Source organism: Melospiza melodia, chromosome 14, assembly GCF_035770615.1.
Source record: "Melospiza melodia melodia isolate bMelMel2 chromosome 14, bMelMel2.pri, whole genome shotgun sequence".
Classification (NCBI taxonomy): Eukaryota; Metazoa; Chordata; class Aves; order Passeriformes; family Passerellidae; genus Melospiza; species Melospiza melodia.
The window spans coordinates 17,509,115-17,533,502 of record NC_086207.1 but is presented as its reverse complement, the minus strand read 5'-3'; the positions used below and the strand labels follow the sequence as shown (position 1 = coordinate 17,533,502).

Here is a 24,388-nt window from a genome sequence, read left to right as displayed (position 1 = left end):
AGTGCTGCTCCAATTCTAACTCTATAATAACAATAATATTTAACAGCCCTTAATGTGAATAGATCCCCAAAACTGAGGAAAAGGGCTGATATTGCAGCCTGTACACCTGCTTCAGTATTTCTGTTCAGTCACCAACTGATACAGAAAGAGATATAAAACAATAGCAGATGATAGAAGATACTGTGTGTTACCACACCCTCCACACAGCCTTGCTGCACTGCACCATGACCACCTCCTCTCCTGGTTTGTTCACCTTGCCACCAGCAGAATGGAGCATTTGACCACACTGAGCATTACCAGCCCTCTCCCCTGAGTTCTCAAGGTACAGAAACACTTCCTTCAGACCACACAACTGACACAGACAGCACAGACATGATCAGATCTGTTCCAGCAAACCAGAGCACCTCTGTTACTGCAGCCCAGCTTGCTGAGGACAGAAAGAGGATCAAAGGCACCTTCAAGAACAGCAAGACATCCAAACATCAGAAATGTTTCTGTATACCTGTAAATCACCTGCACCAAGAGCTCAAGGCTTCTCTTCCGCACCTGCCCCCCACCACCTCCCCTCACCTTGATGTGTTTGTAGGGAGGAGGTTTCTTGTCATTCTTTTTGTCTTCCTGAAGTTGTCTCAGTTCTTTCTGTGCTTTCAATTCTTCAAATCTCACAGCAGCTTCCTGAAGAGCTAAGTGAGAGAACAGGCTCTGTTATGAGGAACTCCCCCTGCTCACACAGAGCTGGGCAGCCACTGTCCACCCAGTGTTCACAAGGTTCAACAGAGGAGGGTGAAGAAAAGGCCAATGCAGCAGGGAAGTGCAGAAATTACAGTCAAGGGCCTGCTCATGGGTGATGAAGCATCCCATCTGTTGGCTATCTTTGCCTGCCCTCTTGGGCAGAGATGCCAGACAGCTATATCCACAACTCTCAAGTGCATGTTAATATCAAGATAATGACTGTATTGCACAGAGGGAAGCTGACCCAGCAGCAGCTCACTTGAATTTTGAGATGCTATGTCAGAACTGGACAAAGATTTGAGATCTGCACACCCTTCTCCCTCTCTGGGAGTCAAACAAACACTCTGAGCATGCTGGATGTTACATAAGCAGCAGCTTATTCTACGCATTTAATTTCACTTCAGTTATAAGAAGACATGTTTCACTGCTGCATGAATGGCACTTTTCCAAAGAGAAATGAAGAAGGTAAGACCATGTACTTCCCTGGATGAAGGCAAGTTACCTTTTTTGTATATGCCATCAACACCTTTCCCCATCTTGTCTTTGCTGCTGACATCACCTTCCATGTAAGGGAACACACGAGCCTGGTGGGTCCACAGGTAGTCCTTGGAGCCAAAGAACAGCACAGGGAACTCACCAATGTCATGTTTCATTTTCTGGATGTTGACAGGAATTGTCCTAGGATGGCAAATCTCAGCTGGCCACCACCTGCAACACAGGGAAGGGCAGATGAAACCTCTGGCTTCCCCATTTCCAGACACCTCAAAAGTATGTTACTGCATGGAGGCATGGGAAAAAGTGTGTGAGGGCTTACCAGCAAGGCTGGTGGGGAGAAAAGAGGCTACTGGAGGAGAAAAGCTCACATTTTATGAGCAATGTGCATGCAAAAAAATGCAGAGTCTGCTGCAATGAACCCTGCAGAGAGGAGCAGCTCCTCACCTCCACCACCATGAGCACTGCATGAAGGAGGAACGGGGACAAGTCTGTTCTATCTTCACCTACCTGTAGCGCCCAACTTTCACCCAGACTACTTCTTTGTAGTGTGGCTTTTTGCCTGCCTTGCAATCATTACAATACCAGCTTCCCTCTGGCATCTCAATGTTTAGACACTCACGGTGAAACGCAGCCGGGCACGACTCGCAGCATAAAAGGCTGCCCCCTGCAAAGAGAAAGAGGAGAAACTTATCAGTCACTGTGCAGAAGCCCTGCACTCCCCATTTCCAGACAGACATGGAAAAAGGGAATGATGGTCTCGTGCAAGCTCTTTTCAAAAGTTGGGCCTTATTCATGGTAAAAAAAGAACCCTCTAAGAATCCAGAAATCCAAAAAAAACCTTGTAATCTGAAGCTGAACTTAAATGTGGAAAGCTAGGGAGGGAGTCTGCTCTCTGCAGTTCCCACTGGGAATGGGAAAAGCTCTTCCCTCTTGTAATGAACTCTGGGCAGGGCATTCCCTGGGGCCAGGCGAGCTCACCTTCCGAGCAGACAAAGCACCAGCTGACGTTGACGTGCTCGTGGTTGCGGCAGCCCCGGCGGGCAGTGAAGTGGTTGGGGCAGATGATGCTGTTGGAGGCCAGGACCACGGAGCCGGCGGCCAGGCAGAAGTCGTTGGAGTGATACGCGACCGGACACCGCACGCAGCGCATCAGGCGACCTGGCACGGCAGCCACACGGTCAGCCCCTGCAGGAACACCCCTCCTTCCTGCTCAAACTAGACTCTACTCATGCCTAAGCTCCAAATGACCTCTGGAGAAGGAAGCTGATCTTTAATTTTTATAGATCACCCATGATATACTCACTGGATTTCTATTAAGTTATTTAATGTAACTAAATATATATATAAAATTAAAAAATCTGTAATACCTATACCATAGATAAAATTGCATTATTTAGAAGTGAAAAATATCCTCCACGCTGTGTAGAAACAGTTCAAGAGTTCACAGACTGGGACTGCTTCCTATCATATACAAATAATTACTAAATCAGCTCCGACAGTAATTACAGATGGGGTGTTCCAAGTGCTTAGCTGCACATAATGAAATCAATCCATGTAGCTTCTGAAAACACAAGCACTTGCCTCTTGTTTATCAGATTTTACCCTGAAATTCCAGAACTTCCAGGCAATTCAGACTTCCCTACAGGCCTAGTTTATGTGAGGTTTTTGAGCTCAGTTTTCAGTTCCTCACAGCAGACTATAAACAGGAAGAAGAGGTGGGAGATGAGGAGTAAATGTGACCATTGAGAAGCAGCAGCCAGTCAACAAATGTTCAGTGGGGAAGTGGCTGGCTGTGGTGTTTTGGCCTTGGTGTTGTTTTCTACACCAAATACTGATAAATGGGGGCAGAAAAGCCAACTTTGACACAGACTCTGAGGATAAAAATAGAGCTAGTCTTATTGTCACCCATCTTAAGACACCAAGGATTAAAGAAGGCAGCCTTAGAAGCAAAATACACAGCAATCACAAAAGTTTTAAGTTTGATCATGTGAGATAAAGGTCAAGGTATTGCTGCAAACAGCTCAAACAAATGTTTGCTTAGGAAGCTTAGCCCAAGGGTGTCTCCTCTACAAGACGAGAGTTTACATAGAAAAAAATGGATTAGTAGAACAATATCATAGTTTGCCCTGTGCTGCTCTTGATGCTGCTGTGTTGACAGCCCGTGCTGCTAAGCAAGGCACCATCTGCAGCACTGGCACAGTGAGGAGCAGGTGGGAGAAACACAAGTGTGTCTGTACAGCTCCAGAGATTTACTCAGAAACCCACTGAGGCCTGAGGCAAGGCTGGGCGTGCAGGAATCCCAGCCTGGGGACAGCCTGAGAACATTCCAGCTGCCATGGCCGACCATGGGGAGTGCTGCTGAGCCTCACTCTCTGACACCACCCCTTCCACTCCCCTGGGAGCAGCTACTCCTCAGCAAACACAGCCAGTGCCCGTGGCAAGGACACAAAGGCAACAGTGCAAAGAACCAGGTGGACACGAAAATAAGAAAAACCAGGTGACTGCACCCCCCAGACCACCCTGGAGGACTGGGTACCTTTAGAGGCAGAGATGTTTGCTGGGTTAGCAGCATGGCAGGTCATGCAGATGTGCAGGGAGCAGCGGAAGCCCTTGTTCTGCATGACTGTGGGCGGGTATTTCTGGATGCAGGCTTCGTGGTAATACTTCCCACAGAGGGGCAGCAAGCACCGCTTCACATCCTCCCCGCAGCTCTTGCACACAAAGCAGGTGTGGACCCCTGCAGAAAGAGCAAGGCACTGGTCACACAGGAGGGCTAAAGGAGGGCCTGATGCTGTCACCGGGCTGTCTAACAGCACAGCACAACTTCCCAGCCTGCTGCACCCATCCCAGAGCACAGCTCTCTGCACCAGGCTGCTTTGGCCTGAAGCTGCAATAGAACTCCACATCAAAATAAATATTATTACAGCTGGGACTTCAGGCCAGGGAAAAAAGAAAATTTTTAAAAAAATTACTAACCCTACTTTGAGATTTCCTCCTTTCCAGCCTGAAAAAGGCTTCACCTCCCCACCAGACCCCTTTCCAGAGTCCCAGGTAACAATTTATCTCTTTCCCAGCAGATCATGGACATTCACTTTGTACACCAAGTCTGAATCAACAGTAAGGCTGGTAAATATTTGAAGTCATTATTAGTGGCTTAAAATCAACAAAGAATAGATTAAACATTAGGAAAAAACGAGGGTGGTGAGGCCCTAGCACAGAAGAAGCTGTGGATGCCTCTTTTCTGTAAGTCTTCAAGCCTAGGTTGGACAGGGCTTGGAGTACCCTGTTCTAGTGGAAGGTGCTCCTGCCCATGGCAGGGGGGTGGAATTTGATGATCTTTAAGGTCCCTTCCAACCCAAATCACCCTGTGATTCTAATTAGAAAGTCATCAGAAAGTTATCAGACATCAAACCAATGATGTGAGGACTGAGAGCTACTCAGCAGCCCTAGAGCAGGCACATCACTCCCACAGTCCTGCCCTACCTGTGGAACACTCATTGCAGATGAATTTGCCCTTTGGCATCTCGGAGAGCCCAAGGCACTGCAGGTGGAAAGCACCACAGCACTGCGCCTCACACAGCAACAGCTCCCCCGGCTTCTCACAGATCTGTGGGAGAGAAACACAGTATCAGCTTGAGCAATTCTCCTCCCAGCAGCATCCCACACAGCAGCAACCCCCCGTGCTGGCCAGAACTGCCAGCAGAGACCCCCCCCCGGGGAAAAATGCTACATTTTCCTTGTGTCTGTTAATTCTGGCAGTTTGTGTGTAACCACTGTTATTTACCATCCAACTCCCTGATACCCTACATTGGTAAAATGTAGCTTACACTGGTCACTTCTCCCTAACCTCTGGGAACTTTAAGAGGAAGAAAGGTTATTGCAGGAGAAATGCTTGATACAGAGCACAAAAAAATGGTTAGTTCTACAATAATTGGAGCACTTGGAGGTTACCTGGGCTTACCTAGGGCACCAAGGTGTCTCAGAACTCACACAAAAACACTTTACAGTGGGATAGTTTCAAAGAGATTACTTCAAGAACGTTACCTGACACACATTCTCCTTGAGAGCTGCTCCTCCTCCACGCTCCCCCTGTATCTTTTTGGACGAAGGCACTCCATGGTCATTCTCTGACCCCTCCTCATGACCCTCCTTGGGGCTTGCTGCAGCCCCATGAACCGAGGTCTCCCCCTTTAAAGAGAAAACTAGAATTAGGATTGTCAGTAGCACCTTTCTGACTTGGAAACTACAAATTCAGTCACTGAGCACGTAATGGGTTTGGCAGGTGTTACCCACCCTGGAGAGAACATCCCCCTTTACAGTTCCTCCAAAAGATTTACAGGAAAGGAAGGAGCTCTTAGTTTACTAAATGATTAAAAATACACACTCAGCACAATTATCTTTCTGTGCATAACCCCTCTCTGATCAAGGAGTGAGCCCTGAATGGAAGCAAATCAGGTAGAAAAAGTCAGAAGCACTCCAGTATCTACTTGCACTAGAAACAGAAATGAAAAACCTCAATCTTCAGAGCACCTATCACACACTAATGAACTACATTTTTCCTCTACACTCATCTCAGCTTGTTCTAAGCCATGTAAAATAGACTCAAAGGTACACAAGCCCTGTGTTAGTATGAGATCAGCCAGTCCCAAAAGGAGAGCACAGCAGGGCATTCACAGCCCATCCTGACTCTCCCACTGTCCTGTACAAGTGTACAGCACTGCCCATAACACCCACTGGTAAACACCATCCTGGGGCAAGGATGGGTTTCAAATGATAAAGGTCCAACCACACACTCACAGGCCAAGTTAAGGATCCTGCCACAAAGCTTCCCAGTGTCCATGGCACCTGCCCAGGCAGTCAGGAGGAAAGAATAGCAGGTATCCTAGAGACATTTGTTTCTAGCACAAAATACGGCTGTCCTGCAGCTACACCCTGCAGCAGTGCCACAGATTTTGTCAGGGCAGGCAAATGAGGGCTAGAAAACACCATCCTGCCAGCTTCCAGCCCACTTGGGAGGTCTAGGGAACACTTCAGTGGCCTCAGCAGCCCCAGCTGCCACTCCAGAGCAGGGACAATTTAAGGACATTAATTCTGCACTAAAATGATGCCTTTAGCTCCGTGCTTTGAGGCAGAACATTTTAAGGACTCTGCCACTTTTAAATAAGGCAGCTCACTGCAGGTAGCTGAGTGATCTCAATGCACAGCTGCCAGCTCCTCCCTGGGTCATCAAGCTGTAGCCACTGTACACCCAGGCACAAATAGTACACCTGAGAGACCTTGTGAGAATTCAAAGTGCTGGCAGAAGCAGCAGCCATCACTCCCAGCCCTGTTTGGTGCAAGCCTGTCCAGCTAACAATCACGAGAGGGAGCTTTGCACCACACTCTGTATGGGAAAGTCTGAGCTGTGGTGCTACTAAAGCTTGTAAGCTGAATTGAATGCCTTTTGAACACATTCTGAATCTGGGCAAAAAAAGGACAAAGGACATAAAGACTTTCTAAAGTTTAAAGCTGGAAGAACCTGGAGCTAGTATTCTGCTCAGATAATGATGCTTTCTTTGCCTGAACTGTTGGTTTTTCCCCTATTCCCTGAATGGAGCAGTATGAGTTTATTTGGGGACACTTTAAAGCCATGTGCCTTCTGTGGAGCAATGATGCACAGATGCAGTGAGGGTATATTGAAGTATACATTACAAAGATGAATGGTATAAACTGACTTTATTGAGAGAAAAAAAAAAAAAGAAAGAAAAAAAAGCAAAGTCCCAACTACAGGCTACTGCCAGTCCAACACACCTTACAGAGTACAGCCTTGTTCTAACACTGCTCCCAGAACTGCCCAGGGAAGGGATGGCAGAGCTAGACAGGATGAGCAAGGCCCATCCTTTGTAAACATGGAAAAAGGCATTGCCACTCAAGGATCTGCCACTGTGTCCCCTCCTTCCTCTGCCCAGCACAAGCACTGCAACACTCCATACCTCCTGCAGAAAGAAAGGCTCATCCCAGGTCTTCTTCCAGAACCATCCCTGCTGCTGTGTCTGGCACAATCCCAAAGCCTGACCTGTTCTTTGGCACAGCCTGACCTTGGCTCACAACCTTGACAAGCATTTCAACAGCATTTTCCATCCCATTCTGTCAGTCTCCTACTGCCCTGATGTTGTAAATTTGCACTCCTGGCTCCACAGACGGGCAAGGTCAGAGAAAGCTGCTTAGCTCAGCCCAAGCTGACAAGCTTTCCTCTGCCCTCTTTCCCTTGGAAGGCTTCACTGGGCTGTAGCATCAAACCATGTATTTTTTCTAGCAAAGTGGAGTTCCTTGCCCAGTGTGTGCAGCCACTGAGGGAGCAGCATGGTTTGAATTCCACATGAAAGCACAACTGCATCCCCACAGCATCCCCATACTCACCTAAGCCAGGGGATGAACACCCACCACAGCAGCTGAAGAGACACAATTACATAATAAGGAAGGCTGGCAAAGGTGCCAAGCATTGACCTTTTTTTTTTGGCATAGTTTACACCATACCTGCCATCTGATACTCAATACAAATGTCTATATCTAGAGGCAGTTAAGACTGGGTTTCCTGTGCAGTGAGTAGTGAGTACAGGATTCAGAGCCATGGCCTAGAACTTTGCTGCTCTGAGCTGCCTCTCTTTTCACAGAGAATTTGCTGTCTCTTAGTGGGTAGAGCAGAAAACGTTAACTGCCCATGCCCAGCACTGGCAAAGGTATTTGTACAGGCTGTTTTAAAACATTAGTCCAGCTGTGCACACTTCAAAAAGAACACCAACACCAGCACAGGAAAGCTTACATGTACCAAGGGTATTACCCCAATTTATCAACTTTATCACAAACGCCCTTTCCAAAATGCAACAGGATGGCTGGAACTGTTTAAAGTGGTGTGAGGTTTGTGTTCTCCTGTAAACTGTGGTTACAACAACAAATATAACAATATTGATCTATAATTGGCTCCTGAAATACATACTGACTATCCTGCCTGCTGCTGAACCTGGGCCACTGGAAGTGAGAGGCGATGGCGAGAGGCCCAGAGGTGTCCTGCCTCTCCCAGGAAGTCTTGCTTCCCCTACACTTGCTGATAACTGGCTCATTCCTAAAAGGCAAAATGTGCTTGTCAGAGATATTTGTACACTGACCTGCTAATATGAAGCAGAGGGAATTGCCCCAGTTATCCCTTTCTGCTGAATGGCAGAACGCAACCAGAGGCTCTTGTGAGCAGTCACACAGTCCCTCCCAGCCCCTCCAATGGGGTTCTTGGCTCATCCTGGTGTTCAAGTGCAAGCAGAAGGGGCTGAAGTCCAGTCTAGTGCCTGTGCTTCAAACTAGTTTGTAAAAGGACAGGAGACCCACCCCCAGAGAAGACCTTTTACAGCAGTTTGATTTTCTGAGGTGCAAAGCAAGATGCCAGGTAAAACCTGGTTCCATGAATTCAGAACAGCCTCTCTCACAGAGAATTAGCTGAGTAGCAGTTTGAAAACAGAGCCTGAGTTAAGCATCATCATAAAATAGCAACTAGATCAAGGCAGTATCTTCAGCCTAACCCCAGCTCATGCAGCTGCATCAGTGGGACAAATTCTCAAATGACAGGCCCAAAAATGCCTCTGGCTTAGGCTCTGCCAAGTACCCTGGGAAGCAGCAAACAGGTTACAGGGATGAGAGCACGAAGATCCAACAGTACCTCAGAGTGTGGGGTCTCCCCCAGCCCCTCCTCATTCTTCTCCTTCTTGCAATGGACTGCAGCAGAGGTGTGGCGCTGCCTCTTCCGCTTCCGCTGCTTCTCCAAGAGCTTTTCAGAAGCTGCAACAGAAAAACCATTCAAGGAAAATGCAGAAAGAATTCTTTTGCTGCAGGTGACACCAGTAAGTTCTGCAGCCTGAGAGCTTCAGGCTGGGTCCTGTATTCTCTGAGGGCCTAAGGGCTGGGGCAATACCATCCTCCAGGCACTCAGCCCTCTGCCCTGCAGCCACCACACAAACACCAACTCATATTGGTTAAAGCAACTTTTGCTGGGCTGCTGAACCCAGAGCACCAAGCACTTAGACACACACACAGTTCCACAGGCACTGATCCCAATATCCCAACAGTCTGCCCTGCTATCCCTGCCTTCACTTACCTTCTCCCACGTCCTGGAAGTGGGCTGGTGAGTAGAGCTCAGAGCTGTCACTCTCTGAAGGGCCAGTACCCTACAAACAGGAGAGAGAGTCAAGTCACCAGATGAAAACAGAGGCACACACTCCTCAGCTGTGAAACCTTTTGGAATGACTGCAATACCTAATTTACCATCCAGATCATGAATTCATCAGAAATTTTACAAGAAAATATTTGGTTTGTGTGTGTGATAAATCACACATGTAAAAGTCTGTCTCTGTGAAGGGAGGAATGTGGAATCTGATGTGTCTTGTGCTCATCAGCACCATTCACTGCTTCCTATGCTCTCCCAAAAAGGCTGTTAATACTCTGCAAGGTGATGGGAGAAGACATTCTCTTCTGAGTTTACACTTTTACACACCTTAAGACTGAGATACACTGGCCTCTACATTACTGCAACAGAGATAACTGTACTAAGACTGTGCCTCACAGAGAAAGAAAAAGGACAGAAGTGTTATTAGTCAACTTTAGGAACAGTGGCAACAAGTTCTGTGCAGGCACATGATCTGAAATAAATAAGTTGCATTTTTCCAAACCATGTCATTGAATATTGAGTATTCAGTGGAGAAGAGCAGAATTTTCTTTAAAAATCTGAACCAAACAAGGTATCCTACATATCATTCACCTCAAGCCTCCATCCTGCTTCAAGCTCTGCACTTACATGCATTCACCAGCTCACTTGGGAAGGTAACAAAGAAAATACTGCTCAGAGGAAATCGGATGGAAAAGGACAAAGCCTTGAGTTCAAGTTCAAGCTACGTTGTAACGTGACAGAAAGCCACTGTGCAGAACATTTCTGCTCATACCTTTCCAGCCAGCATCCAAATGACTCCTTTTCCATATAAATCAAATTTAAAAAGAAGATTTTAAACCAAAACTACCCAATCCCCCTTTACAAGTGGAGAGGGGTGGGGGACAGTGGATTATTTCATCATAACACAGCAACCAGCACCTTTGGGAAGGGTGGACCTTTGCTCCTGGGCTGCAGCCAACAAAAAACCACATCCCATTGCATTGTGTCCTGTTTAGCAGGATCTGCTGTCTGGGCCTGCTTTCTATCTAGTTTTCAAAAGAGCTGGAAGGGAAGTACCTTCTTTTGGGGAGTCCATTCCTCCTTCTTTGGCATAAAGGCAGTGTCCAAGTCATTGGATTCCAAGAGCTTTTTAGTGGGCTTCCTCTGACGCTTGCTTTCGAAGTTTCCTGCAATGAAACCCTTCACATCAGATAAACAGGGGTTTTCTTGTCTTCCATCAGATTAAGGCCATTAAGTAAATATCAGCCAACAGTTCAAAATAATCTGCTTCACCCTGTCTTTGAGATCATAAGCTCCCAGGGCAGAGATGCCAATTACCTGCTTCTGTACAACTTCAATAAAAGCAGACCTCAGTCTGTCATGACCTTCAGGCTCACCTCAATATGTAATATAAAAATCCACCCACAGAAGAGAGGCTGTGAACTCACTGCCAGCAGGTAACACATGCTGGCAGCCCAATTCACATCATAATTTCCCAAACACTTTGATCTGCATAAGCCAGTCCTACCACTGACACAGCCCTGCCTACACTCCCACACCCCTCACATCAGTGTTCATGCTGCTGCAGTAAACAGGCTGAAGATCACAATCCTGGTTAAAACTACTTGAGAAAAGATAATCCAACAAAACTATTTCCTCCTCAAGCTTTATCCTGGCCCTCAGGAGGTAGCAAGTTGCTAGACCTGGGTTCCTTCACTAATTTTGGCAACAGTATAAACTTAGAACCAGGAAATGCTGATGCCGAGTGCAGACACTCTGCAGACACAGCCTGTTACCCATCCCACCCCATTCATCCGCTGCCTTCGACAGTCTCAGCTGTGCCCTTTGACACCTCTGCAGGCACAGCTCATCCATCACACTCCTAACCCTCAAGACAAGCTTCTGCCCACTCTGTGTGCTTCAGCAAAAGGTGAGGGGAAATGACTGAAAAGAGCTACACAACCTCTGCAGACTGGAGGTTTGCTCCCACTGCTGCAGCCTGTTGTGTTCTCCTGCATCTCCAATCTTGGGTTTGCGTCCTCAGTTTTCCTCCTTTAATCCTCTCCAACTTCCCTTCCTTGTGACGCCCACAAGTCTCCAGAGGCAATTCCTCTTCCCTCACACATGAGAGGCTAACTGACCTCCCACTGACCAAAAATCTGCTGACTTGGTTTATTTTCTTTGACTGCAAGTCCTTTAGGAACAGTGTTCCCTCCAAGCCAGCACAGCCAAAACACCAGGGCTTTAACTCTGGACACATCTTTAGATGCTATCAGAGAATAAACACACTGAAAGGAATCTCTGGGACTGACACTGCTGGAAAGGGAAAAGGCCCCTCAGACCACACTCCTTCTGCACTGTGCCTTACTGAAGACTAAGAACCTGGCTTGCTGCTCACACAAATCCCCAAAAATTTCTACAGATGCTTAGAACCAATTAAGTAGGAAGTTCTTCCAGAGGGAATTTTGTGCTACAGCTCCCTGAGCTCTCTAGGACAGCAAAGATCACTCCATGAAGCTCAGACTTTGTGCATCACCCTCAGCACAGCAATGTCCATCCAAAGGGGTTTACAGCAACAAGAAACTGTCAGGCTGAAGGAATGTCACTGTTTGGAAGCACACACAGAAAGGACTCAGAGAAGGAGTTGTGGCCTCTTTTATATGGACAAAAGAAGCATTCTGTGCAAGGATCTAAGAAGGACCACCACAGTCTACAGGAAGCCAACAGTACTAGGTCACTGGACACCCTTGCACCTGCCCTCTCTCTCTTCTCAACACAGTAACAGTCAGTGAGTGAAGAAGGCAAGAACAAACAGTGGCAACAGCCACTGATCTTTTCATGCTGTCCCAAGAATGATTTTTCATGGAACTTGAGTTACTTTCACTTACAAAAGCAGCATCACACCACCTGCCACTTACCTGATTTCAGGAATCCCTCTTCTGCATCTGGAGAAGCAGAAACTTCAGAAACATCCGAGGAAGACAGAACCACCACCTCTGGAAAATCTGAAGATCCTCCTTGAGCTTGACTAGGGGTATCAGCGGAGTGGGATCCTAGTTCTGAGAAGGAACACTCTGCTTCAAGGACAGGAGGGGACTCTTTGGTTGAAGATGGAGTTGAAACCAAAGAACTTGGCCCCCGCTGGGTCTCTCTGTCAGGACTGCATTGTGCAGGAGCACCTCCTTCACATTCAGACCTCGCCACAGAATTCACCTGCCATGGTGAAATATGTTGGTGAAAACATTCACTCTGCATGGCACTGCACACAGCAAGAACACTCAACCACAAAGAACATAAACACACACAGACCAGAGCCCTGGAGAAATAACCACAAAGAGCTCGTTGGCCTTCACCCACCTTTTGTGATTGCTCCTGGCCCTTCTTTGATTTTTTCTTGGGTGCAAACAAGTGATCATATTCTTCTGCATATTCCAGAAGCCGTTTACTCGGCTTTCTAAGGCGCTTCCTCTCTGAATGTGCTAAGAAAAAGGAAAGCAGCTTCAAGACTGTGTTTCTGAGATGATCACAAGACATCTGTGGATAATAGCTGTTCCTGCCTTCTCTTCCAGAGGTTCCATGTGGGAAGAGCTGATAATTCTCTCTCTGAGACAGCCCAAAGAATTTTTGAGTCTCCTATTTTCTAAAATCCCAACTTAGCAGGGGGGAATTTTTAAAGACTTCATGCAGTTCAGGTAAGAAATCAAAACACATCAGACTGAGAGACTCCTGAAATTTCACCCAACATGTCCCTACAAGCTACATCTAACTTGCCTGCAGTACTTCTACCAGAACCAAAGGTCATTAGCAACTCGTTACACTTTTGCTGTTTACTCAAACTCTTTTGGTTTTAGTGCAGGGGCACAGGAAAATACTGCTTTCCTATAACACAGTTCAGTCACTAGTTTCACTAGGAACACATAAGCTTAATTCCTTCCCTTCTCCTCCTCCCTGGCATTTTTTTATATACTACAAATTCCCCATCTGCTGCTGTGAGCCCATTTATTGCTTTGTTTGTTCCACAGTGAGATCAGGGAGCCAGTGACTGCAGCACTTCTTGTCTCTGCACAGTGTGGTGGCATTGCAAGGTAAAAGGTGTTTCCTCACCACAACCCTAACCACACCACCTCGACACAACAACACAAGGCAAGCTCCAAAAAACTCATCCCTGACACTAGAACAACTCTTCTTAGCAAACTGCAAAAGCAAGGTGATACACATTTATGTCTTTTTCTCACTTCTCAGAATACCTCTGAATATCTCTGACTTTTCTCCTTTTTACCATTCAAAGTCATTAAATAATACTGCCCAAAGATTTCCCCTAGTCAGGAATATACCTGCATCTCCTGGAAGCTTTGGAACAAACAATAAATATTCTCTTTGCTTCATTTCATTTGTAGGAGGTGGCTTTTTCTTCTTTAAAACGGAAGCATTTTATAACAAAGCATTTCAATGCAATGCTTCAGAACAGGGATGTTGGACAAGATTGCTACATTTTATTGTGGCTTTGTGGTTAAACAAGCATGAAAATTTCAAACTTGGCCAAAAGAGAAGAAAGAAACAACTTTCTCAAACACAGCTATTTTCAGCCTCTATTAACACTCTGCACAGGTGTCAGAGTGAAACACACATTTCAGCACATAAGCAGTTATGGGATGAATATCCTCACCAGGCAACTATTTAGAGCCCCAAAACTGTGCAGCAGAGTACACAGCACTGTGCCAGAAGGGCTGGTTTAACTGCTTTTTGTTCCCAAAAGGAATCCCATACAAGAATCCCAAATGCAGATTGACAGTGGCAAATCACAGACCTGATGAAACTATTATTTATAAAATTGGCTTACATCAGCCAAATCCACCAATCTTCACGTCTGCCTTATTTGCTCTAAACCACTGTACAAGGTTTGTGGCAAAATTATGCCCAATGCTGCCATTTAACTATGATGAAGACTTTATGCAGTTTGAGCTTAGTGGAAATGGCACAGTTGTGACTGCAATCTGTTTTCTCTCACACTGAAGCTGCCTGCTGTGGGCAAGGATTGCTCACATCTCAAAGCACTGTAGTCAGTCCAGTTTCCAGCATCAGCTTCTCTGCTTTCTAGACCTTGCCCACCATAAAGGAATGGTCTCAACAGAGCATTAGAGGTTGACTCAGCCCCACCTGCACTGGGGATGTCACAGCAGCCCTGCCAGTGGCACTGGTGTCTCCCCACAGCACATCCGTACAAAGGGGGTGGGTGGGTACAGAGCTCACATGCTGTGTAGGGCAGGGGAATTAGTTTATGCTGCAGCTGTTGATCTGGCACTTTTGTCAGCAAACCCAGGCCCTGCCTGCTGCTGCATCCCTGTACAGTCCTCACACTGCTGTCCCCTCGCCCAGAGCCTGCTGCCTTCCTCTGGCACTGCCCTCCCAACTTTACTGCCTCTCAGCACCTCCTCTTCCCTAGCTCGCTCTGCACACCTTCATCTTCACCTCACACAGCATCACAGAGGAATGCTTCAACTGCCAAACCACCATGAGGCTCTAAGAACCTGCCAGGATCTCAGTGTGAAGGAAGAACCCCCAGAACGTGCATCCTCTCACCTGCTCTACAGAGACCTCAGTCCTCAAAAACACACAGACCCAGCCAGAGTCAGTGAATGATTAAGCTCGTCATGACTGAAAACCAGAACTTTTACCCCAGGTGTTACACCCTATAGGCTTGTTTTCTGTGCCTGCTGCAACTTGCCTTGGGCAGGTCCCACAACCACCAAGCCAAGAGCTGCCTTTGCCACAATTGAAACAGAAGTGCAGGCTGCCTCCAGCAACGACAAAAAGCAAAATACACACATCAAAATCTGCACTGAGAGAACACATAAGTGACAGAATGCACACAGGCTCAAAATAATGATAAGTTGTATCATTTTATGATATCACAGTTAGATTAGAGCAATTAGTGTGGTGAAACCTATGCAAAAACCTAATTTTATTGGTTTTATTAAGGTGTGTTTCCCCAGATTCCCTGCAGAAGCCAGAAGATGGTACATGTTGAATAAGGTTCTGTTCTCCCTATTCTTCCACACACTCTTTTATTTCTTCCATTGGCTTTAACCAAATGTCCCCACCTCTGTGGGAGAGGCCCTCAGAAGCCTCCTCCTGCTTGGATCATTTCCCTTCCAGTGCTGCTGCCTTACTTCTGCCTGCCATATTCCAGACCCACCTCCAGCTCAGCCTCCCTCTCTTCTGTTCTCTCTCACCCATCAGGCAGCCACACCAGAACTGTAAATTAGGAAATCTGTAGGGCTCCACAAGTCACTATGAGCAGCTAATAAAATTCCACACTAAAAACCAAAAACCTCCCAACACATTGTCTTGAGGAAATCCTACAGAACCAACCGAAGACAAACTATGTCAAAGAGGACTATGAAAGATAAAAAACAGAGCAGCCATTGAGGCTCAGTTTTCTGGAACTTTCTAGCATTGACCTACCCCACTAACATCAAATTTGTGGCTCTAAGGAACACATTATGAAGGCATAAGTTAAAAAAAAATCCCAGGGTCAGAAGAATTCTTATTTTACCTTTCACTGTAGAAGAACTAAAGATTTTTAATGTGTGCAAAATTTTCTGACCAATAACCTGAGTACAAACGCATAATGACTCTGCCTCCTTCGTCCTCCATGCTTACAGAACTCAAACCAAGGTCCCACACTTTCTTCTGCTCAGATGTAGATATCTTCACATTGTCAGCCACAAGTTCTGTAACTTATCCTTTAAATGAAAAAGTGTAAAATGTATACAAATACTCTGGCGCAAGTCCAGCTCCCTTACCTTGTGCAGAGAATTCAGACTGGGGAGCAAAGTTGCCAAGCTCTGTTTCTGAGTCCATCACACTGGTGTTTGGCTTACCACATACATTCAAACGTTTATCAACTAAGTCTAAACGATTCTCAAAGTCCTGAACTGCCAAGTCTCCCTCAAGCACCTTTGAATGAGGGGAATGCCTACGTCCCAAGCACTCATTTCCCTTCAGTGAAAAGCCACGAGAATTCAGGCCAAAGGCACTCTCCAAGTTTCCTTGTTCCCTAGATCTACTGGTGTGCTTATTAGATCTAGCACTGCTTTGGTTAAAACGCTGCCATCGCTTTTTGGGTGCTACGTGATTGGTATCATTAGACTCATCACCAAGAGAGCTCTCACTATTTGCCTCTGAATCCAAGTCTGGACTCTCCCCATTTTCAGTAGAATTGCAGCTCTCTTTTTTTCTACCAGCTTCAGGTCTCCTTCCAATACGACCTAAATTGTCATCAGATAAACAGGCAGAGTCTTCATCAGTTGAATGCTCTGTTAAATCAATACACTCCTTCCTCTCAGTATCTTCTGCCTCATTCCCTAGAGGACTGGTAACCGAACTGTGCCCACGGAATGAACGTTCTCCTGAATCTCTGGGTAACCGACTTAGCAACTTACTTGGCCCTCCTGGTTTTAAGTCCTTTCTGTTTGAAACTGTTTTATCTCCAAGCTTTGATGACTGCTTAGATTTTGAACAGTTGCGTTTGGACATGCAATTTGTGCCGTTTGTCCCAGAAACAGCAGCACTCGCAGGCTCCCTTTTACCAGTACCAATCCCTGTCAACTTGGTTGGAGGACCACGTGAAAATGAGGAGTTGCTTAGAGCAGAGTTTGGAGTTACTGTTTCCTGGACACAATCTCCATTTTTTTCTATTTTATATGGGGGACCTACAATGGACAAAGACTTGAGACCACTTGCAGAATTGCTTCCAGAACCATCACTTGTGCTGGTATTTCGAAATGGGACTATATTTTGACCAGTCATCAGTTGCTGCTCTTTTGTCTTACTGTCATGCATATCCTTCAACATCATTAACAAGGTGCTGAATTTGTAATCTGGTTCAATGGGCAAACGACCAGAAGCAGAAGAGAAAAGCAAAGGTACTGTGGCCTTTGGAGTGCCAGAGTCACTGGCATCATCATTCATGGACCGATAGGACAGTTCCTTCAGCTCTGACAGAACGTGCTTCACCACGGCTGTTTCAATTTCAGCAGAATCCCTGGGTTTCTCATGCATGTTGTTTAACAGTTTCTGACCATCAACTTTTCCACTTCTCTGAAGAGAATCTCTTGAAAGGCCAGAGAAACCTTTGGTATCTGAAGAACAGTGATTCACACCACCCTCCTCTTCTGCAAGAGAAGGCTCCAACCCAGCAACCTTTTCTTTATGTTTACATTTTATACTTCTGCTTCCGGGTAATTTCACGCTTTTTGATTTCAAGACTGCTTGATTTGTAACAGCAGGCCAGGAGCCATCCTTGGAAACACTTTGGGGGGTAGTGTGCTTGTTTGCTAGGGAAAGATTGTAATTTCTCACATCTGAAGAGCACTCGAGAGGTGTCAATGGCATCTCAGCATCAGACAAACCTACTTCAAGCTCCCCATCCACAAATTCAGCATCAAGTCTGTTGGTTACCGAACCTCCCAGAGCTTTGCGATCTCTGTGCGACTTCTTCCTGGCCCTTCTGCTGCTCTTCTGAGAAAGATACATGGAAAGTTTAATGTTTCCACTTGATGTCATAGCAAAGTCCTTCTCCACTTTATCTGAAGAATCACTAACTTCAAGAGCACTAGAGGCTCTCTCTGAACTTTGGTCCATGGTATCTACATCGCTGTTCCCACCATCAGAGAGGGAAGAGGATGAATCTGATTCAGTTTGTTTTTTCTCAACACCACCATCAGAGGCAGAATAGTGTATTTGTAACTTGGAACTGCACAAAATGCCCAGAGAGCTCTTCTCTCTCTCAAAAGATGGGCTGGAAAACACATCTCCTTGGAGGGTGCTTTTCAGAGTGTCACTTTTACGATTCTCATAGTCTGGTTTTAGAGGTGTCTTTTCAAAGCGTCTTTCTCCAAAGGAGGACAGCAAATGGTTTTCCCTGGTGCTGCTGGCTGCTGTCAGGCTGTTGGCAATGCGCCGAAGCTCGTGAGACGCGTGCTTCTCTGGTAGGTCCCCAACAATCACGTTTCTAACTACGCTCTCTGGTGTTTTGTCTTTGATTTCTTCCCTCGATGTTTCCCCTCTGGCGCCACTCTTTTTTACTCTAGTCCTTTTTCTGCTTTCAGAGGTTGTTTTCACCTGTGGCTTGATGTGCAATTTTCCTTTTTCACTGGCCACGTGTCTGGAGTCAAAAGCCAGGGATTTTAAGCAGCCGTTCAGTTGCGTGTCCCTTTCTGCCCCAGGGCCATTGCTGTAGTATTCCAGCTGCACGTCCTTCTCGCTGTCCGGCTCACTCGAGCTCTGGCTGCACTTCTGATCCTCTGGACCCCCAAGAAGAATGTCTTCTGCCTGTCCAACACTGACTTCCCATTTAGCTCTAAATTTCTGAGGAACCTTAAAAGTTGGAGACAAAAAGAAGACAAAATTTAAGTAGGTACTTAAAGAGGTAAAAGCAAGGAGCACAAGGCACGGAACACAGAGACATTCCTGCATTTTGCATCTTTAAGACAATTCCCTGGGACTGTGTCTGGCAGACACAGGAAGTACTGCTCCTGGGTAAGCACCCTGCATTCCAGCTGAGCCCTGTGCATTCCCAGAACAGTAAAAAGGTCCCTGGAAAGTAAAGGTCTCTGAAGAATCGGATGTCTTGGCATGCCAACACACCCTGAACACAACAGCCTGTAAAGGGCAATGCATATGGTATGGATCCCTGGCACAGAAATGCAAAGCTACAGCCAGCAAGCCTCACAAGGCAAATGCAGCACTGTTTTCCTCAAAATATCTGAGCAGACCTGCTTGCTGTCCTCATTGTTGATTCTTCCTGCATCCCCTGAATTCAGAGCACGATCTGCCCTCTCCATCAACTCACCTCGGGACTAACATGAGCTCCACACACATCTAAGATGTGCTCTATCAAGTTCACAATGTTCATTCCTGGGAATTCTCCCAGTATAACTCTGTATCTGTAGGAAAACCAGAAAGCTCTCTGCATACTTAACAGGAACCTCTGCTAACACTCAAAATCAATAAGAAACTTGTTTCTTATCTGCATGTATAGTTTTTGGCTGCACAACAGCAAACCAAGAGCTTCACAACTGCTCCTAAAATCAAAACCAATTCCAAGGCAGGAGGAACAATTCACATTGCTGACACTTTTTTCCTAAAGAAAAACCCAAACCAACAAAGTCTCATCTCAGCAGATTCAAGAAAACCTGATAGCAATCCAGCCAAATACTCTTAGCTTTGCATCAATTTTGGCTTCCAGGGGTGCAAACCTGGACATTTATGTGAGTAACAAACGTTTGATTCCCTCAACTGCAGGCATGCTGGCACTCCATTTACATTTAGAATGAGATTTCAGCCACGCAGCACTTCTAGGACCAGAGAAGTTACTTGGGAGCATGTCACTAGTTGTTGAGAGCACAAGGAGAGAAGTCCTTAAAGAAGATACTGAACATGCCCTTGGAAAAGAAAAACCAAATAAGGCCACTGCCCCCAGGGACTCACATCTGCAAGAGCACATTCAATCTGATGGTTCTGCACTAACACAGGTTATAAAGCTTTAGAGTAGGAAAAAAAAAAGAAAAACCAGATACCATTGCCTAGTGTAACTATTTGCTCTCTCACAGCAACACAGTAGCCTCTGCAGTTCTCCACTTCAGCTATTCCAACGAGTTAATTTCTGCAGTCACCTTCCTAAAGACATAGACCAGACCCCTGTGTCACATTACATTAACTGGCTACAACTGCTCAGGGCTGTTATGTTTGGAAACGGAGATGGTGCGATGAGCCACAAAACTCATTCCCACAGGCTCACTGACAAAGCATTTTCCAAGTCAAATTATAAGTCCTAACAGGTTTCTATAAAGAGAATTACTGAAGCAGTGCTAAAAACCCCACTGCTTTATCTCAGCCAGTGATCTAGTGAAGCATGCAACTCCACCTCTGATTGAGAGCAGCCAAAGAGCACAGAAGTTTTTTAGCAGTGCTGCAATCCACAGCAGGAGAGGGCTGTGCTGCTAAACAGATCCCACACCAACAGAGCCCAGATTCCTCTGCCTTCCAGAGCTGTCCAGGGCAATAGAAGCAGCAGGCCACACCCCAGCATAGAAGAGAGCCTGGAAACTCCTGGCAGTTTATAAACTATGCTGCTGTAAGGACACAAAGAATCCCTTCCCTGGCTGACTTGCTGCAGTCAGTCTCACAGAAGCTGTCAAAGTACAAATTCAGGCATAAAGGAATATTTTGTACTGTGCAGATTCAAAGAAATAAAAACATATTACACAAAACAGCTCTTTCACCTTGTGTTTGTATCCTTTTTCCTTTTGCTTTCCTCTTTTCCGGAGAACAGGCAGCTCTTCAAACTGATGTCTCCCTTCAAAGAGGACAACAGCTTTCCCAGGAACCCAGGTTTTCTCTGAAGGTTCTCCTAAGGCTTCCACATAATACTCTCGGTATGGTCTCCCACCGGAAACTATTTCAAGAAATTTAACAGAATTACCCCTTGTATGTAACAGAATAAAGACACAAAAAGAGACACAGAAAACAGTAACTTTTGGAGAGGTAATTTTCAATTAAATTTTGCTTAACAACATTCCCACATAAATGCCAGTTCTGGGGATTTCTACTCACAACTAAGGCAGATCCCTTTGTTTGCTACTGTCTATATTTAGACTCTACATTACTATTCTATTTTTAAATTGTTTGAGCTTTTTTTGGTTTTTACAAACAATTGATTAACACGCCTATGATTGGTCATCTTCCTACAGCAAAGATTGCTTGCATAAAAAGAGAAGGTAAAAATATCTAATTTTTTTTTTCCTTGAGAGACACAACACACCAGGCAGAACATTTTTTTCTGCTACTCCCTGATTAATGATTAAACAGTCCAGAGCACTTGACCGTTGGGAAAACACAACAGTGCTGGGAACACCCAGAACTGACATCCTTCTGGATAGGATTTACTCACACAGGTTGAGCCTCCCCCATCAGAATACATCCCATCCTCTTCCATATTTTAATACCAAACAAAGTCTTATTTGGGACATAAAACATGAACAGCAGGATTTAAGCAAACACGTGCACACACACTGAAAATATTAGGTGCAATATGACACAACATTAGTTGCAATAAGTTTCTCCATACTTCAGGCACAAGAGGTGCAGAGAAAGAGAAGAAATTCAATCATAGGGGCACATCCAAAGATGCTTTAAAGGTACTTTCTATGCAAGAAAATTGAACACACATGGTACAAATAAGAACTGAATCAGTACTGGGTTTAAAAGGACAGGTCACAAGCATTGGAACAGAGCAAACAACACTTATGGGATACAGACTTCTCCCTACAGTCTGATGCAATGCATTAACCTTCTCCTGGAAACACCTTCACCCTCTGAACAGGCAGATTACACTCCCAGCCCATTTGGTTTGTGCTGCCTCTTCCAGGGTGCCAGCAGAGTGTGGCAGCCTGGCCTTAAGTGATGTTGAAATTGAGATTCTAACCAAGACCACTGAGAGGATGACAAACAACCACCAGAACAACATCAAACCAAGTGCAAAGATCACAGGCTGCATCCACCCCATTCATAGTTCTGGGACTCGAGCCACTGAGCCTACACCTTCCAGCTTCAAAAATCTTCCAAGCCAAGAGCTTGCTGAGAAAAGGTAAACTGCCTTTAACTAAACACCATTCCTGAAATCCCAAGAGAAGAGCTTTCAGCACAAGAGACAAGGTTGAAGCGACCTGCCTTGTTTTGAAGGGCTTGTTCCCTTGGCAACAGGAGAGCCAAGGCAGTAGGACTGAGCTTCCTGCAGTGCACACAGAGCCCAGCTCCTCCTGCCCAAAAGTGCCCGAGCTCTGATCCATCTGCTTTGCCACCTTGGCATTGGGAAGGGCGGACAAGCAGATTACATACAGCCACAGTTGGAAAATATAATTTTCCCATGAGCTCCACTGGTTTGAACACAGATAAAACAATGGTGGGAGAGTCCCTCATGTAGCTGGAGATCAGGCCTTCCTGGAACTTGCTGACAGAGCTTTTCCTCCCTGCAGAATTCCTTTATTATCAATCCTCATGCACAGGCTGAGAGGGGAATACTGGACAGCTATGTACATTAAATCCTGCCCAAAACTTCATGAGGAGGGATGTTGGGAGACAATATATATCAGCATATCTTCTGGACACATCTCTGACAGGATTCTGAGAGCTGGAAACAGACTATTTAAAATAGCACATTCACTATTCTCTAGAATCAGGATAAATGCCTCCCCAAAGGATGAAGGGGGAGGTGAAGAAAGAAGACTTCAGCAAGCAGGCTTGGGGATTATGTGAGCACCACGTAGGAAAAGCTACTTCATGTCTAGAGAAACAGCCGTGGCTCTGAGCCGATGGCCACTCAAAAAGAACTCCACTCATGCACAGCACTTGTGCTTAGGCTGGCAAGGGCCACAAAACCTGGAGACAAAACCAATAGAGAGTGGCAATCTCACCAGTCTAGAGCTGTCAGTGGCAGAGGACACCTGTTCAAGGGGTTTCTAGTTGCCCAGAGAACAGAAAGAATCAGAAGGGGAAACCAGGAACAAATAATAAGCCTTTCTGTTTGTGGTAGTCTCCCCGTGGCATCTGGTATGATAGTAAAAGCAAACAATTCCTCATTTCCCTTCTGTTCTCTCCATCACTCACCTATCTCTGCCTTGATCTTTCAAGACTCTTTTTCTCCCTTCCTGGCTCTCTCCTGTGGCCAAGCATACACAGCTCTGTTATTTTTGCCCATCTCTCCTCCTCACACTCAGCTCACTCACACCATACCCTGAACAGTCACATACATGGCTCCATCTCTTGGTTTTTCCAGAATTTCCTGTCAACAACCCCTTACTTTTTTGTGCCAAATAAGACCCAAAAATTTCACTTCCATGCACGTGTTCCCATCACACCCTCAGGCACTTAGCAGCTACACTGCACTACCCCACAGTCCACTCCTCAGCCTCTCCAGCCTCCCATTCTCCAACAACAACTCTGTGCCCTCACACACTCCGATCTCCCCAGCTCTGCTTCCTCACCTGTTCCACTGCTCTGATCCATCTCCTTCTTCTCTGCATAACTTTTCTGACAGGTTGCTTTTTCTTCTGCACTGCCCTGAGCTTAGCCCAGCTATCTGTCCTTCCTACAGTCTGGGAAGAACAGCCTAAATGTCCCACAGCCATCTGTGCCACTTCATCACCCCCAGCCCCTTCTTCTTCCTGCCACCTCCCTCATTTAGCTCTACTTTATGGACCCAGGTCTTGTTTTCCACAGCAGAGTCTGTTTCTTCACACCTTTCAAAGGCCAGAAATGCTTTTAAAATTAATTAAAAACTGCAGCATCCTGCCATACACAACACCTCCACTTTGTGGTCTGAGTAGATACAGTACCTTTCATTTTTGAGTGACAGTCCAGCACTGGGTCATGACAAATTGTGCATGGCCACCATGGGCGTCTGTTGAACTTGGCCCAAACAAGATCCCCAACTTCATACTTCACTGGAGGATTCTTCTTGACTCGGATCTTTGGGGAAAAACCAGAACACAAGAAATCACTAAAGCTCCAGATGCTTTTGAAGAGATTTGCCTCCCCCCCTGTGTGCAGATTACACGGGACAGCAGAGACATTTACATTAAAAAGCAAGTCCCGATTTTACTTAGTGGCTCCTACACCTTCAAAGAACACAATGGTTCTCCCCATTCTTCTGCAAGAACAAAACAATAAGAGGATTTGAGAAGGTTTTTGTTATTTTTTTAGTAAATATCGTGACCTCTGGTAAATGACTGCACTCAAACTTCACACATTTGAACAGGTAAATATTTGGAGTCACTACTAGACCCCATTATTTCACCAGCACCAGTTTGTTAATTTCAAAGGTTGCAACATACCGAAAAAGTAACAGTAAGAGACAGTGAAATTTTCCTGACTGAAACGTGATAAAACAGCAAGTGTTTATCAGTTAGGGAAAAAAAAAAAAAAAGG

The 24,388-nt window shown here is 45.8% G+C and overlaps 1 protein-coding gene across 3 annotated transcripts in view; it reads right to left on the bottom strand.

Annotated features, from left to right (window-relative positions):
- Positions 1 to 24,388, bottom strand: part of NSD1 (nuclear receptor binding SET domain protein 1) — a 58,486-nt gene that overhangs the window by 20,416 nt on the left and 13,682 nt on the right. For 2 of the 3 annotated variants that reach the window (XM_063168993.1, XM_063168995.1), the window contains exons 2-16: positions 23,797 to 23,929; positions 20,686 to 20,858; positions 16,204 to 18,778; positions 12,755 to 12,876; positions 12,316 to 12,610; positions 10,475 to 10,584; positions 9,350 to 9,419; positions 8,915 to 9,033; positions 5,272 to 5,415; positions 4,711 to 4,834; positions 3,764 to 3,964; positions 2,206 to 2,385; positions 1,735 to 1,891; positions 1,235 to 1,440; positions 571 to 683 (exon numbers count right to left, since the gene is read on the bottom strand). In XM_063168993.1, coding sequence (XP_063025063.1) covers positions 571 to 683; positions 1,235 to 1,440; positions 1,735 to 1,891; positions 2,206 to 2,385; positions 3,764 to 3,964; positions 4,711 to 4,834; positions 5,272 to 5,415; positions 8,915 to 9,033; positions 9,350 to 9,419; positions 10,475 to 10,584; positions 12,316 to 12,610; positions 12,755 to 12,876; positions 16,204 to 18,778; positions 20,686 to 20,858; positions 23,797 to 23,929 — 4,722 coding nt within the window. The remainder of the gene's footprint in view (positions 1 to 570; positions 684 to 1,234; positions 1,441 to 1,734; positions 1,892 to 2,205; positions 2,386 to 3,763; positions 3,965 to 4,710; positions 4,835 to 5,271; positions 5,416 to 8,914; positions 9,034 to 9,349; positions 9,420 to 10,474; positions 10,585 to 12,315; positions 12,611 to 12,754; positions 12,877 to 16,203; positions 18,779 to 20,685; positions 20,859 to 23,796; positions 23,930 to 24,388) is intronic. The other variant, XM_063168994.1, reaches the window with a different exon arrangement.